Consider the following 17,744-nt stretch of genomic DNA (forward strand, 5'->3'; position numbering starts at 1 on the left):
CATGCTGGTCGCAAACACACTATGTTGGTTTTCTCATGGCGCGGCTCATTGATCTCGCGTGCCGTAAGACATATGTTGTTATTTCAAAATGTATATTGAAAACGATCATGCAAACTTATGTGCAGTCTAATTTTTACACAAATATATCTAACAAGTTACAATTACCCAGATTTTAATCTAGACTTGTGTAAATCCATTAGTTTTACACGAATTATTTAAAATATATATTATGTGTTATATATTTTGCTGTTACCGTATGACGAAACTAGCCAAGATAATACTTTTTTTCTATCTATTTTGTGTTAAATATAGGTTAATATTAACGAAAATTGTCACTTGAGAGAAGAGGTGGAATGGGAGGTGGTGTTGAGATAAAACCAGAAATTAGCCAAAATAATCTTAAAAGAAAGAAGCATGCTTTTCACTCTGGAATGTTTACGAAGAAGGAAGATGCATTTCCCGATTGATTCAACGGTACCACGTGATAAAAGGAACTCCCTGATTGGCTTTTACCGTAGTACATAAATTAACATAATTCAGAATGGGACCAATTTGCCCAAATGTATAACAATGACATAAATAATTTTATCTACCTATAAAATACATTTATGTGTATCTGTTCACAACGAAGCACTGACCCTGAGGACTGTGTATGGGAAAGTATAAGAGTGAACTAAGTGTTGACTGAAAAAGGGCAATATTTATTTTGCCAAACAATACCTTAACAAATATATATTTTTACACAGAACAGAACAAACTTTTATTGAGACTTGTACATCGTACCTCATCTAAACACCAATATTTACAATATACATTGTCACATCTTTCTTATATTTTCCCAAACATAGTCCTCAGGGTCAGTGCTTCATTGTGAACAGATGCACGTAAAATACGCAGAAGACGGTGAGTTCTCAATAAAAATGCATTTATTTTGATGCATATGAAAACGTTCCTTTAACGCTTACTTATACTACCAAAGCCACCGCACTGGTAGTCCGCCATACTTTATCCAGCTTCCGGTTGTAAAATCCGAAGTAAATCACTTAAAAAACAACAATAACAATAAAAGAAAAAACAACATAATTCCATTATTAACAATTCTTACCAAATCACAAAAATATTTGAACAATTACATAAAGACTACATGCAAGCATATTAAACCGATTACAGTCAAAGCAATTTTTGTTTACTTTGGAAAACCCCTAAGGTTTCAAGAATTGAGACGTTTTGTTCGTGACGTCATTACAATTTGAAGATTACAAGGTTCTGCTATGCGGTGTCTAATAGCTACACAGTGGCTGATCGTTTGAATAATTTTTGAATTTCTGGGCACGCCCCATTTTCATGATCCTGAAGACGCTGAAACTAAATGCTAATTCTATTGGAGACAGCTTAATATTACAACTAGCATTGTACTTGGATGTGCTATATTCTGCACTCTTTCGTCAGTGAAATAATGTCCGTTTTATAAATAGGATCCAAAGTTGCGATGGTTATGTTAAGTATTATTCTAACACGACTAGCGAAAAACCTACATACATATAGAGCAAAATCTATCTCGGGTGATCTGCAATAAACCACTCGTGTGCAATGACATCATCCGATCAAGGTGCATAGCACGGTCATAAAAGGTCGTTACCATTTTTTTCTAACACTGTTGATACTAGTAATTCGTGTTAGAATCGAAACAGCAAGTTCCCAAGTGTGATTTATCGTAGAAAAACCCTAGTTCCTGTTTTCCCCATTTGTACCATAAATGACACTTCCCATTTTGCAATTTTAGATTAGCTGAACAATTACAACGTTCGTCTACTACTTATAAATGCAATCATTATTTAATTTTGCTAAACAATTCCTATTGACCATACACTCCTGACTTATACCCTAGTCACACATATGGCGCAGATAGCTACGTCTAGCTACGGATAGAAACGTAGTAATCCGTATCGATCCGTACCTGAATCGTACGGATTGGTACGGATTGATACGGATTCCTACTTTAAGTTACGGTTCAGGTACGGATCGATACGGACTATTGCGTTTCTATCCGTGACCAGACGTAGCTATCCGCGCCGTATGTGTGACTGGAGTATAATCGGAAGCTGAATACGGAATGGCCGAATATTAAAACTGCTCATGTATATTTTGTCTAAAATATCTATATTTTAACTGAAATTATGACTCGTTACGTAAGTTCCTTTAAAAGGAAAATTTCCGTCTTTGAAATGGTGTTAACTGATAACCATCTGTAATCATTTGTCTTCAAAATCGCCTTTCAAAAACTCGAACTGAGGCGTGAAGTTGCCAACCTGAATCTCTTTCAAAGACCTACGATCTCTTCTAGAAATCTACGATCTCATCATAGCTCTATATTCATATCGATTGAGCTTCAAACACCTGTGATTTGATATCACTTTCTATAGCTGTTTAACTGATCGCAATATATGTATAATGCTCATGTAAAACATCCCAAATTTATATTTGGAAAAAAACAACAACAAAATATACATGATTTCTTTTTACATGATAATATATTTCTTTTCTGTATATACCGTATATGATGTATACATAATTCTTGAGATGAAAATGTTATAAAAATGGACTGAATAACAACACAATGGCAAAAGACGAAAGTTGCTTTAAATCGATAACAATTTCTTGTGTGTCTGATGCTTTATGAAATTTTACCCACTATAAATATCTTGAAAGGTTTGTATTTCAAGAATATATACATATGTACAACAATACGTTTCTGGATAGTAAAGATAGTAAATCTGTAAACAGGTAGAAGAAAGTTATAAATGGCTATGATACAAAAATGAAATAGGTCAATTAAAAGAATACTACGTATTATCTTCAATATTTGAGCATAGTTAAAGCTGAGTCCTGTTGTACATAAAGTATTCACTAAATTGCAAATAGTCACTAAATTGCATACGGTATGCCCTGTCTGGGGGAACCGTTCCGCAGAGTTTTGATATCCGTTTTAAAATTCATTTTCTGCTCTTACATGTGCAGTGAGAGAGGGTTATCCATTAAAACATTACGGAAACGTTATAAAGTCATTACAAATCTCTTTTTCAACACCCTGCTTTATTGTTCTCAAGAGCAGGGACTAAAATATATAATGCTTATCATCTTAAAAGGTATATGGGCTACCAAAATTTAAACCATATCTTTTTGTGATCATAAAATCAAATGCTCAGCTTTGATTAATCTGTAAAGAGATTTAAAGATATTAATAAGAAGATTATATAGAATCTTCGAGCATTTTACACCACCTAAAACATTTATTCACTTGTAGCGTAGTTAGCATTTTCTTTTGAAATCCCACATATTTGCATAAGTATAATCATTGTTTATTTTCGTCTTTTAAACCGACCAATCAGGGTGTCCAGAGAAACTGTCTGAAAAGTTTTCTATATAATGGATTGAAGTTCCATCTACAACATTCTCAATGTATTCCATCGAGGGCTAGAGCAAAGACTATTGCTCATATGAAACCGTTGTCTGTTATCGTCAACATTTTGAATTCATTATTTGTAAAAATGAAAACACGAGGAGAGATTATTTACACACAGATGAACGATGTCGTATTTTTTCCGTCTTGATTACAGCTGGTATTTTCTGACTCATGTTTTGTTTTAACATTTTATATTCACAATGTTGTCTTCATGTCAGTTATAAGAGGTCTTGGCGTATCACCAGGTGAATTTGTAAAGTTCTGTTAAAAATATAGATATATTGTATTAAATACAAAGATATATTCTGTTTGAATTGAAATATATAATTTTTTAGAAGTAAAATATGTATTCTGTTAAATTGATTATGTATATAAAATGAACACATTGTATAATGTTAGAAAAGAAATATATATCTTATTTCAGAATGAAAGATCTGTGATCATTCAAATGGCACCGAGATGAAGACCAGAAGAATAGAAAAATATATTTTTCATATACGGAAGTCCTTTATTAGGTAAGGACAAAATATTTTCAATTAGAATCCAGTTGTACTTATCCAGTTGCGCGAGATAAAAGTATTAATACAAGATATATCATCAGTTTCTCTGCATGTCTAAAATATTTCAGCACTTTCATCTTTTTCTTCAAAGCTTTGATTTACAGAATTTAAATTTGGTAAGAAATGGTTTTTCTTTCTGTTGAAAACATGTGCAACTGACAACATGTTTTTCTCCAAAGAAAACGAAACACTGCATAATTTAGATAAGAAAATCCGGATAGTTTTAGAGTTGTAAAAAGTAAAATGGAAAAAAATATATGACTACACTTTGAAAACTGCATAAATTAGCCAGTACTTACATCTAAATAGATACTGTTGTACATTTCACTGGGCTGGGTTGATACACGAGGTCTTTTTATTGAATACTGAAAAAAAAAACTTTTCTGCAATATCTTAATTATTTTGTGCATGTCATTATATGTTACATGTATATATGCGATCGTAACAATAATGTATATTTTTCGATTAAATAGGAAGCTTTATTCAGTCTGGCTTATCAGAGGTTATACACTAAGCCTACTGAGAATAGCCGCCTAAATAGTATATAATTCATAGACAAAATGATATTTGTCTTTTCAGTAATTCATACATTTAATTGTATCAGTCAAAATATAAACTACACGATTGATTTGGAAGATAAATACAAATTAAAGCAATGTAGCACTACAATGTCATTACATATCAATCTATTTCTACATCTGGTAGAGTAATGTTGATTATTAGTGATATGTATTCATTCAACGTTATGTTACCAATTTAACGTAATGCCACACCATGTGAAACATAGTATATGTTCAACCAATCGAGGATTATTGCGTGCAAGAGTCATTGTTTTACAACTTCAGATCCCGAACTAGCAGAACCATCTTAACATTAGAAGTGTTAACACGGTGACAGTGAAAAGCGAAGGGTCAGACAAGCAGTAGATCTATTCGCATAGCAGTATTCATCAATCTTGTTTCATATTAAACTTCTTCCTTCGTTTTCTCACTCTCAACATTTATACATTGTAAGTGGAGAGAACACTGGACGCGTTCATCTATATTCAATTTTGGAACACTACGTGTTTATACACTGAACACAGATGTTTAGTACAAGTGTTCTGTGTACGATTGGAAAGCTTGATAATAGTAAGTCTAGATATATTTTACTGTTTTGAGTTTTACGGAACTAGGGGTAAGTTATTTTACCGATATATTCACGGTCAATTGAAGTTTAAGTGAATGTATTAAAATTAATTAACTATATAAAACCAATGACAGGGACATTTATTGCGTGTTTTTATCGAGGACGCCGGTGATATGTCTAAAAATAGATTTTTTCAAGAAAGCGTCTACCAGTACTGTGAGTACGTCAGCAACAAGCGTCTCAAATTGGCTGAAAAAGGAAACTGGTTCCAAGGCTAATTCGGAATAATTTATGAAGTATTTTTTTCTGATATTTGCATACCTTCGTAGCTTGAATACTTTGTTCATTATTTATATTTAAGTTCCATCGCTCTGTTGTTTACAAGATGGATATCCTATGTAAATCAAATAGGCAGTACTTGTGCTTTTGTTGTTGAACTAAAGAACTAAAAACACATGAATTACTTGAACTTTTATTTTAGGTCACATCTTGAGTAGGTGCCTTTGACTGCTTATTCAAACAGTGAAGCTGTCTGATAGCTCTACATAAAGCGTATAATGAACAGGTAGATAAAACCTGAAATAAAGTTTGATCGGAATAAGAAGCGCATATGTCATTTCCAAGCTCCTAAAGCAATCACCTACGTTTGTTTGTTAAAGATAGATGATATTTTCGTTCTGTTCAACATACTACGCTAGAATCATTGAACAATACTGTCATCAAGTGTAAGTATGATTTTCTGAATCCTTAGCTGGGACTTGAATCTGCTCTAATAAAACAAAAAGCCTGACATTTGGATGTTAAGTTGAATTACTGCTTTTCATTAATAAGGTGTATGATATTTTTCATTAGAAACGAGATATTGGCGAGGAAAGTGTATTGTCACTTCCAGACATATCACACAGGAAACAGTATTGAATTATAAGCTTTTTATACCAAATTTTTACGTATAAAATCATTGCGCATTTAAAAGGTTTATACAACTTTCAAATCTACATCTCTGTATCTATTTTAAAACAGCAAATAGTCTTATTAATGCTCCAATGTTGAGGATTTTTTTTTTGAAAACCATTTTTCGTTTGTCAGGCTGTTGAAGAACAGGGCTTTTAGGGCTTGTTGGAGGTAAAAGACTGCTCTAAAATTAGTGATATTTACCAGAAATTACAAAGCAGAGACAGCCAATTTAGCAGAAAAAAAGCTGCACATAGTGGCAGTACAATCTCGTTTAGGCTGTCTCTGCTTTGTCATTTCTGTAAATATCACTATTTTTGGAGGAGTGTTTTTCTTTTACCTCCATCATGACCATAAAGTCCTGTTTTTCAACAGCCTGGCAAAAGAAAAGTGGATTTCATTACATAAATGGCATTTAAATTCCTCAACATTGGAGCATTAATACGACTATTAGCTGTTTTGAAATAGATACAGAGATGGAGATTCGAAATTTGTATAAACCTTTAAAATGCGCAATGATTTTATATGTCAAAATTAGGTATAAAAAGCTTATGATTCAATACTGTTTCTTGTGTGATATGACTAATCTTTAGGGGCAAGTTAGAGTAGCAAAATGTATTTTATTGCAAAGTTTTATCAAATAAATCAAGAATGTTTATGAAAAATTTTCTTTATGTCAGATTCAGCAAATGCAAACAAAGCTATTTGACCTAACATCATGCAAAAGCAGTTGAATTTAGAAATATTTCACAGAGAAAAAAGCTTTTGTACGGTGCCCCTAAAGTGACATGTTACACACATTTTTTCCAATTAGGTAATGTGAGACTTTTTTTTATTTCGTTTAAACGAAATCATTTCGTTTAAACGAAATAAAAAAAGTCTCACATTACCTAATTGGAAAAAATGTGTGTAACATGTCACTTTAGGGGCACCGTACTTTTGTTTGCCCGAAGTCCTCTTGAAACTGAGATAGGGATTAGACAAATAGAGTCGCAATGGGCCAAACGTCGTTTTTACTTACGTCTGCTGCAGGATCTATTGCAGAATAATACTGTGCGATATTGAAACTCGAACCCTGGTCATTGTCTATCGGAAGATACACTGATGGTCCGCCACGACCACTTCCGGTGAAAAACGGCTCATATGCCTGAAATACGGCGTGACAAGATTGAAAATTTCTTATATATATTTTTTAATATTTCAAATTTTATGTTATTGGTTACCCTTGTTTATCTACATGAGATATTTATTTTCATTGTAGATTCCAGTATACTATTTGCACTTTATAAAACCATGCAAACTAATTCATGTCCAGCGTTTAAGAACTGAGGGAATAAACCATCAATTTAATCTGACCGGTGAGGAAGCTTTAAGTTAAGGTTAAAGAGGCAGAGTTAACGTTTATAAAATTCAAGGTTACAACAAATTTGATATATTATGTTTCTACTGGTTGCCGCATACATCCTATATACGTCTCTTAACATGTCACCCTCTTCTAAGTAGGAGGTTTAAAAATATTCGTCTGTTTGTTTGTAAGATTATTTATAGCCGCCATTGAAAACTCACATGGGCAACTCCACAAGAATAATGTTAGTAATTTTTAGGTGGAGGTAAGTTCAAGATACAGAAGACGCTCTAGTTCTAGAAGCGGTCCTGTTTATTTAGCATTCCAGGTGTTAAAAACCAAGACAGAGGACTCTCATCCTAATGCTAATTTTAGTTAAAGGAGCAGAGGCCGAATATTACTATCAAACTCTGCTGACATATTCTATACGCACCTGGTTGATATGCCCCGGCTGGCGGTGATATCTCCAGTACAGAGGTCCAGTTTTATCAACACCAGATCTAAAGCCGGTGTCTTTTAGCACTACCTCCCACTCTGATTCTTCATACCCACTTAAACCGAAAACAAAAAGATAAAGACAATCAGTGTCTTTTTCTGTTACAGAAACCATGCTAAAAATGAAATGCTCCTTGTAGGGGCCCGCTTCAAAGTTGCATTTGACATACTTAAACTCACGTTGTGGCGATAGGAAGACATAAAAGACAGATAAAATTGTTTTTGCCATTTTAGAGGCATGATAGATTCTGAACCATAGGTGTCATTTGTTTCATGATTAACTGGTTTTCAAAAATCAAAGTCCTAAATAACATGCAAAATGAGTTATGAAAAACGCTTGTCATATCACGTATAAAACTTGAACTGTTCTTTTCGTATCATGTAGAATCATGTAAAGAATTGACATAAATTCATTCTATCCAGGTTGCGTTGTTATCCTTCTAGTGCAAAATGAAATAAAGAATATTTATCTCTCTATTTGCATGTAAAGGAACAAAAGTTTGAATTCCCACCTGAGATTATTTTTTGAGCTTGCTCGTCTTCTAGCACACATGCAGATGATAACAATGAACAATATGAGAATAATACCACCGCCAGCACCGAGGGATACCGCCAACACAAACTCCTTGGTCGCCGTGAATTCCTCACAACGGTCCCCGTGATACACATGGAACGAGGTACGTTTGCATCTGTAATAGAGTATGCAATATTATTTTATCAAAAGATTCAATTGTACAGTCATCTACAGTCAAGAAACCAGATGAGCTGAATTGTTGGTGGGCTAAGTCACCTGTCGTAAATATCTACAATAAGTGGACCCGATATTGACGTAAGCTGATCCGCGAAAATAAAAGGCATTTGGCATATACGATGAAGCCTTGCAGCTGGCTTGCAACAGGCAGGCGGTTCTCTCGTGCCTGAAGTGATGTTCAGCACAAGGTGCCATTCTCCGAGGTTAGAAATAGAAAGTCGCTATATGACCTGAGTGAACCTTACTTAAGACCATTAAATTGTGACTGTACCTGCATGCCTTAACGTTGCTTGTAATGTCGTAGAAACACTGTCCATTTTCTCCACAGAAACCAGGTTCTCTTTCGCATTCGTGCCTGCACTTGCCCTTTTCATCATCTTTATTGTTTTGGCACGTATAAAAGTATGACAAATCACATACTTTAGATTGTACAGAACATGGGTCATCCTTCAGCATAGCCGTAAAAGTGCCTAAAATCGGTCAAATATTGACTTTCAAATCCAAATTAAGGTAAGAGAAATGTATAATACTTTATATAAAATTTAACCTTAAACAGGGTGTCTTAATTTTAAAGAGGTCCAAAGAATATTTTTGTCTAAACGAAGCCATACACAGACTCCCGTGAAGCCGGCCAAAGCCTCCTCTGAAGTCAGTCAATACTCACAGAGACACGGGCGCAAAGACCCTCGTTAAAACGATAAGACATAAAAGACATGTATATAGACCAAGAATTTTATGGAAGGGGATATCCACCATTTCACAAATTTTATTAGTTGATATTTCAATATGCCAATTCATTTCCCATGTTGGTTTTTATAAGTGCATTGTCCCTATTTGTATGAACATTAACATTATATCATTTTAATAATGACACGAGTCAGTGTTTTTAATAAAATATTAAAATGTTTCAGTTATAAATTAATCAAAGAATTTTAAATGCAAATATTTTAATTTGAATTGAGATGATTGTTTTACAATTGCAAAATTCTATTTCTTGTTACATTTTTGTTATTTTCAAAACATTGTTTATATTTAGATACATCAACAGCACTTTAAAAAAAACAGAGGCATAGATACTATCTTACCTATGTGTCTGATAAAAACGAACATCATTCGCACAATGAAATGTTGATTATCAAACAAATAATCGTCCTCATAATAATGACTGCAACAAATAAGATTTTTCTCATAATAATTTTGCCGTTATGAAACGAAGCCGACAACCAGTCCTGATTAATACTATAGAGGTCGCCGTATAATAATTAACTGCTCCCTCTCCGGTGCAACGTCCATTTTCACCTCGTGAAAAACACAGCGACGAAGTGTTCAAACTCCTATGACCATGATATATACAGGTATCATAGTCTTGTAGGCATAGGTCCTAGCTAAAGATTGAGACCTAGAATAGCCTGAGGGGTCAGGGCAGGTCGTACAAGGTCGCAAGGTAGTGTTCGAACTTAGAAAGTCTGCCTCTTTTGAGCACGTCGGAAAGAATTTTAATAAAGTTCGACCCTGTATCACATTAACATATACCCGTATCATACATTGATGTGTAGTTATGGATCCTGGCTATCGACTGACTCCATGTTCGAGTACACTGGACAGCCCTAGGGGTCGGGGCGGGTCGTATAAGAACACTATTTGGTCTTCTAACTTCGTATTTGACCATGTCTAAAAGGAAGGTTATGCCTATGCCAAAGAAATATACGTATATTATATACATGGTCATATAGGTATCGAATGAGACGAAGTTTGAGTATCAGACGTACCCATAAGGGTCAAGGCAGGCCATTTAAGATCACCGGGAAGTGTTCAAATTTAGGAAATATGTCAATTTTGACCATGTCTGAAAGGCTTTAAACACAGTTCGAACCCCTATGACCATGATATATGTATATGTATCATACATGGTCGTGTAGGTATGTAGGGTCGAAAATAGGACACCGGTTTGTCTTCTAGCTTCGTATTTTGACCATAACTAAGAGATTTTCGACCGGATTCGAGCCTTTATGCCAAAGAAATATACATATATCCTACACTGGTGTATAGGTGTAAGTCCTGGCTATCGATTGAAACCAAGTTTTAGTACCTAGGATAGCCCTTGAGGTCAGGGCATGACCATGTCTGAAAGGCTTTAAACACGGTTCGAACCCCTATGACCATGATATATGTATATGTATCATACATGGTCGTGTAGGTATGTAGGGTCGAAAATAGGACACCGTTTTGTCTTCTAGCTTCGTATTTTGACCATAACTAAGAGATTTTCGACCGGATTCGAGCCTTTATGCCAAAGAAATATACATATATCCTACACTGTTGTATAGGTGTAAGTCCTGGCTATCGATTGAGACCATGTTTTAGTACCTAGGATAGACCTTGAGGTCAGGGCATAACCATGTCTGAAAGACTTTAAACACAGTTCGAACCCCTATGACCATGATATATGTATATGTATCATACATGGTCGTGTAGGTATGTAGGGTCGAAAATAGGACACCGTTTTGTCTTCTAGCTTCGTATTTTGACCATAACTAAGAGATTTTCGACCGGATTCGAGCCTTTATGCCAAAGAAATATACATATATCCTACACTGTTGTATAGGTGTAAGTCCTGGCTATCGATTGAGACCATGTTTTAGTACCTAGGATAGCCCTTGAGGTCAGGGCATGTCATATATGGCTACAAGATATGCATCTAACATAGAAAATACGGCTTTTACAATGTCTGGAAGGTTTTGGACCCAGTTGAGTTCCGTTTGGCCAAAACATGTACCAGTTTTATGCATCGTCGACTAGGTATGGGTCCTAGCTACAAAGTAACACAATGTTCGTGCACCTGAGTTTACCATGGGTTTCAGGAGAGGTGATACATGGAAGTACAGATATTTTAGTTGATATTGACGCTATATTAGATTTTGACTTTTGTTCGAGTCTCTATATCCCGGGTACCTACCTATACCATATATGGATATGTTGGTAGATGTCTAAGCTTTACATTCAACCTATTTACAACTCCACTAGATGTAATCGGGGCTCAGTACAGGTCTCAGAATGTGACCAAACTTGTTTTTTATGCGATAGGGTGCTGGCCAAGACTAATCTGGCCCGAACAGGAGAGCCGTGAGAATTGCTCAAATGGTGTCACTGGACTGCCTTAACTGCTTTGAAAAGTTCAGATTTGAAAATATTACCAGACTTTGACCTTTGACCTTGACCCTAGTCGACCGGGTTCGAACCTGCATCCTGTAGCTACTAGCTTGTCCTTTGCAACAATGTATCATTTATTAAAATCGGACATAAGGTTATGAAGATATGACTCTTCCGACAAGGTCCATCCCTAAATTTAACATATGAAGTATGCATATTTTCACGAAAAATTGTACATTTTAAGACGGTTCGATGGTAAATATTATACAAATTATATATCTTTCTAGACAATGTTTAGATTTAATTCATAAAAGTTATTTCATTAAAAAATCTTGTGTTTGGAACATTTGACAATAATTTGAAGTTAATGAAAAAACACGGAATTTTTCCGTACGGAAAAGTACGGAAAGACAGCTTTTATCCTAAATTACGTACAGACGTACGAACAGAATTTATTTTGTTACAACCTTTCAAATATTATGTTTTTATAAAAATAAGTTTTTATTTGCAGTTATTAACGCAAAATAAATAGATTATATAAGCACGTTTTCCTTATTTTACGGCTAACATTTTACAAGCCAAAAAATGCCAAAGCTCAGCAAATGCTCCCGACGGCGTGTCCGTCGGAGAAAAATGATTTTCATATTAATTTAAATGATAGTTCAAACTACTTATTAAAAGAAATTTTAATTTGATATCTTGTTTCTAACGCTTTTTATAAGAATATGAAATTGATGAAATTTTCGAAAAAATGCGACAAAACTTACCGTTATACGGTCCCTATAGCAACTCTACAGATCGTACAGACTGACAAAACTTACCTAAATCTATTTATTTCCATATAAATAATAGATACACACCACACTGTGTTACTTTAGTTGTTGAAAAAATATTTTTAGATAAATAAGGTATATTTACGTGTTTCTTTTTACGTTTGGACCTAGCAGCCTAGTGGCGCCTAGTGAACCTTGGGATCGGGTTTAAACATATTGCTACACCTTTATGAAATAGTTATTGGAAAGTTCTACAAATACACGTAACTTTTATTAAGATATCTTTAGTACTTTTGTCGGAATATTTGATTGAAAATGACCATTTTTTAAAAATTGATTTCCGGCCCGGGGCCCGAACCCCTTTAGAGACCGGTCTGACCCATCCAGGGGGGTTCTGAATGTCTTTTATTGTGTAGTATTCAATAATGTCTAGCTAAAAATGTCAAACCCTACGAGAAAAATACAGGTTTTGACACTTTAATTCGATTTCAAAAAATCTTTATCTTTTGCATATCGACTGCGTAACCCCTGCGGGATTTTGCCTGGGAGTGTCCATCATTTTAAGCCCTTTAGAAAAAATCCATGATTTTATTAGGTAGTCTAAGACCTGAAAAATGAAATGGTGAAAAGTGAAAATCTAAAAAAGTACATTATTCAGGGAACTTGAAATTTTCGACTCCCTCATAATTTTATATTTTAAGGTCAGGTTTTAGGGGTCGGGTCAATGCCAAGCGTTGGTAGATCTACTTGGGAACCAACCAAAGTCCGTCGGAAAATCCCGACCGCCGGGTTCACTTTCTAAGTCGAACACAAAAGAAAAAAAAAGACATCGACATCAACTTTGACCCGTGTGAGCTTTGACTGGTTCTTTGGTTACTATTATGTATTTTGATACCGGAGTCATCATTTAAATGTTCAGAATGGAACGGTTGCAGGCAGACTCATTTTCACAGTATAAAATATAGTCGACACCGGTACGGGGAGCGTTTATTATTTTTTACTGTTTTACCAGTTATTTTCCTTTAATTAAAAGGGCCCATTTTAGCGCAGAGAAACGAATTTTGCTTGACAACATACACTTGAAATGACTCAAATGTCATTCATATGACCAAATCAAAATAAAATTGAAAATAGGAATAAGAAGTTTATCAATGCCATTTTAAGCATACTTAAAATGAAAAGTTAGCAAAATAAATTCTTAATAATAATTAGAATAATTGCATATAAGTCCTTTGAATTAATTTTGACTCAACGGTTTTCATATTGATGGCATAGTTATCAAATTGAATACTTAATCATTATTAGAATATCTGCATATGAATTCTTATGACTGAATTATAAGAATCATTTTAATTTTCATTGGTTACAACATTAAAAGTAGTGTTAAAATATCACAATTTACATATAAATAGGGATAACAGCAACATGGGGAATGAATTGGCATGTTGAAATATCAACTACAGTATAATGTGTGAAGTGGCGGATATCCCCTTTCATAGTATTTCACTACGAACTGTTTGCTTTAATGTAGTGTAACAGTTTACCGATTCTCATATAAAATAATTATCACTTACTGATTTCATTTTCGAAACTAGTATAAAAAGCACTGGCATCCTCAATGAGACCTTTTGTTGTGTTTATATTTTCTGCATTATCTTGAGCGTTATTTTTTATTGTATCTAGGACAGTAGAAATATTTGTGCTGTTGTTTTCAATTTTATTCTTTTCCAGTTCTGCTGTAACAGCTGCTATGATACTCCCTTTTCTGTAACATAATTAACGTTTTTAGGTAAGTTAGAATCATCCGTTTTTACAAATGTGCTATTCTATTACATGTGTTTCATCCACAAAATACTTATTTAGTTAATTACTTTAAAGAATTACTTATGCTAATGAGGTAAAATTGAACACTAATCATATAATACGTAAGTTACGTCCCTTGTAGCCAAAAACCTTGTCAAACTGTTAATGTCGGAAAATTCGCAAACATTATGCATCACTAATAGGTAAAGCTTTCTGAAGCAGATTGGTCATATATATGAATCTTTCGTTGTCGTATATTGCTTATTTCATCTGTCATTCATCATTATATTATCGGCTAGTTAATTAAGTTATTTTACTTATTCGCCATTTTCTAACATATAAATCTTTTTTGGCATGATGATTTTATGTTAGTTTCATTATATTAATACTATTTATTTAGTAAGATATGGTACATTTAATGGTATTACTAATTAGATCTATAAATAATAGAATATATTATCTATTAAAAAGATAATTTTATTTAATGAGCTTTACTTTATTCGGCCATGATCAAGAACTCCAACAGTTGTTAGTACCATTAAACAAGAATGATATTGAAACGTAAATAGGAATAATTTACCATTATATATATCAAATAAATTTTCAGAATTTGCAGAACAGTTTTGTCCGACGCCATGTTATATATAAAACTTTTGAAAGATATCATGGTAATGCGAAATATCACATGCATAAAAGTATCATGGGACATCCGCTAGAAGTAGATATATAATACTAAAAGCAACAAGGTCTCAGATGAATACGTTACCATACGATTTATATTTTCTGATAATTATACAACGAATTGATGCCCTTATTTTTGTATACTAGACGTGACATATATAAACAAATTTTCGACTTCTAGTCAACCGTTAGCCTGCTGGCGACTTGCGACCAGAGCAGACGAAAATCAGCCTGCGCGGATGTGCAGGCTGATCTTGGTCTTCCCAGTTCGCTTTTCAGACAGTACATTTTCAGTTAACATCCCTTCAACTAATAAATGGTACTGCCTAAATTGAATGACAGACCTGTCAATTTTAGAAACTCAATAGGGTAGAGGTTATAAAAAAGATTTCTTCTATTATAAACATCTTGAAGTCAAGAAACATGGAGCGAGAGGAGTGTTTTGTTGTAAACAACTATTAAATAAACTGCAATGCTCAATGTCTGCGTTGATAGCAAAGTACTATATTATTACATATGGCAGAAAACAGATAGCCTAAAAATTGTTACAAGATGCTAAAATCACTAGATGAAGTAGGGCGGATATGTTTGGCTACTAAAATATATACGACCAGGTACACAAACTACATGTCTATACTTGTATACATAAGCATTATTAATTACAAAATTGAAATCAGAAATGAAACAGTGAGGCATTAATATACCTCCTTATACAAATATCTGTCAGCACTTTATAGAAAACATTGAAACATTGAACTTTATATTGATGCTGTTAAATGTGAATTTCATGCTATTTTTTTCTTCTTTTTTCTAAAGCCAAGATCTGATGTAATTAGTAATCAGTACTTATACACCTGGTATACATTGGTTCTACAGTATCTTTTTCTAGAATAGCAGTGATAGTCTAACATTTACTGAATATATAGATTATTGATGTGAATGTTAAAGGGAGAATACTCACTTGATTCAAACATGCATTATTAAAAAGAGTTGTCTATCTCTTAAATGCTGGGTGCAAAACCACATGTCTTATTACTTGTATGTTTATGTATTGTGGACCGGTGGCCTTTAATTACAAAATAAAATTGTTGACTTGACTTGACTTGACTTGACTATGGACATATGCGTCAGCTGTTTTTCTCAGCCACATTGTCAATTTCAGATTTTAAATTCTAGATTATATTTAAACCACTTGTCAATAAACAATTAAAATTGACCTTAAGGCAAACATGGAAAATGACAACAGGTATACTACGGAATTTATCATTTCTTTGCAGTAAATTAAGTCACCGTTCTTAACCAAGCATATCTAAATTAAACATGTTTTCTACTTAATCTACAAAATTATAAGAAATGTTTATCATTGCATAATAGGTGAAGAATTCAGATAAATGAAATATCCCATCCTAGTCCCATCTTCCACTGGAGACATGTAGTAAGGCGGGTATGTTAAAATTTATGAAGATTTTTATTCGGAATATTCTGTAATAGAAGTGGTGGGTCTAGCAGAAAGCGCAAACAGTGAGCGTATGTTAAGGGTATTTTTATCATTACGCACTAATAAGTTAGATATACAAAGAAGAATTTTAAAGAGATATATTAAGCAGAAATGAACGTTTCTGGGAAAACTATTTTGATTTAGACTGAAAATAAAATAAGCATGTATATGCAACTCGCCTAAATGTGAAACTTAGACTGACACCTGCAGGTATACCATCGAAAATGTTGTCAAATAACTGAAAATAGAAAAATATGCATTTTCTTGAAGGTAAATGTTTTTGTTTGAGTTACTTATAATTAAAATAAGCATTCAAAACTGCAGTCATTCAGTACATTTATAACCAACCATAGTGAAAAATAGTACTTAAAGTGTGACACCTAGTTATAATCGGTGTGTAGCCTGTGGTGACGACCGGTGTCGTGTGATTACGAAACGTGTAATACTAATATTTCCACGCATGTGAAAATTACACCGAGACGCGAGAATCACAAGGTTTAGGGCATGGTCTTGAAATTCATAAAGGCGGTGTTATAGATTTAGACATAAATACCAAAACAGTACATCAAGGTTGTCAAAAATGAATCCGCCTAGACTGGTATTTTAAAATATTTGAGTATTGATTTTGGTATAACGCCGTTATTCAATAGTATTTCAGTTGTGTAACAGCGGGCAGTTTACTTAACCAGCGTACCTTGATTCTTGACCAGCGCAAACTTGTTCTCCGCAAATCATCACCAACTTCACCACAGGGTGGAGAGGTAAAGGAAGAATGATTTCAGACATAGAGTATCTTATCAAATCGTCACGGAGAACCATGCTCTGACCGGGTATCGAACAAACGACTCCGTGATCCAAAGGTATGCGCTCTCCTTATTGAGCTAAATGGATAGACTGTAACTGAGGGCTGCAGGTTAAACTACATGTAAAATATTTTGTAAAATTGAACATTTTAAATTTTTGATAAATGACACACGTCATCTAAAGAAGCACATGTATTACCTGTGTATGTGAATCGGAAAGCAACAAACAACAGAACGAAATTTAAGTGTGTCGTTGTGGCGCATGCGCTAACGTGACAACCTCCCCTCCCCCCAACCCCCCCACTCGCCACCACTCCCCCACAAAAAAAACAAAACAACATTT

At 34.1% G+C, this 17,744-nt stretch overlaps 1 protein-coding gene across 1 annotated transcript in view; it reads right to left on the minus strand.

Annotated features, from left to right (window-relative positions):
* Positions 1–2,503: 2,503 nt before the first annotated feature.
* The window catches only part of LOC128553670 (serine-rich adhesin for platelets-like), a 55,289-nt gene continuing 40,048 nt past the window's right edge, over positions 2,504–17,744 (minus strand). Inside the window, exons 9-16 of the mRNA XM_053534843.1 lie at positions 16,778–16,836; positions 14,191–14,381; positions 8,965–9,163; positions 8,455–8,631; positions 7,881–7,998; positions 7,124–7,249; positions 4,323–4,388; positions 2,504–3,724 (exon numbers count right to left, since the gene is read on the minus strand). Coding sequence (XP_053390818.1) covers positions 3,659–3,724; positions 4,323–4,388; positions 7,124–7,249; positions 7,881–7,998; positions 8,455–8,631; positions 8,965–9,163; positions 14,191–14,381; positions 16,778–16,836 — 1,002 coding nt within the window. The 3' untranslated portion in view covers positions 2,504–3,658. The remainder of the gene's footprint in view (positions 3,725–4,322; positions 4,389–7,123; positions 7,250–7,880; positions 7,999–8,454; positions 8,632–8,964; positions 9,164–14,190; positions 14,382–16,777; positions 16,837–17,744) is intronic.

Source organism: Mercenaria mercenaria, unplaced genomic scaffold (assembly GCF_021730395.1).
Source record: "Mercenaria mercenaria strain notata unplaced genomic scaffold, MADL_Memer_1 contig_4163, whole genome shotgun sequence".
In the NCBI taxonomy this organism is placed as follows: domain Eukaryota; kingdom Metazoa; phylum Mollusca; class Bivalvia; order Venerida; family Veneridae; genus Mercenaria; species Mercenaria mercenaria.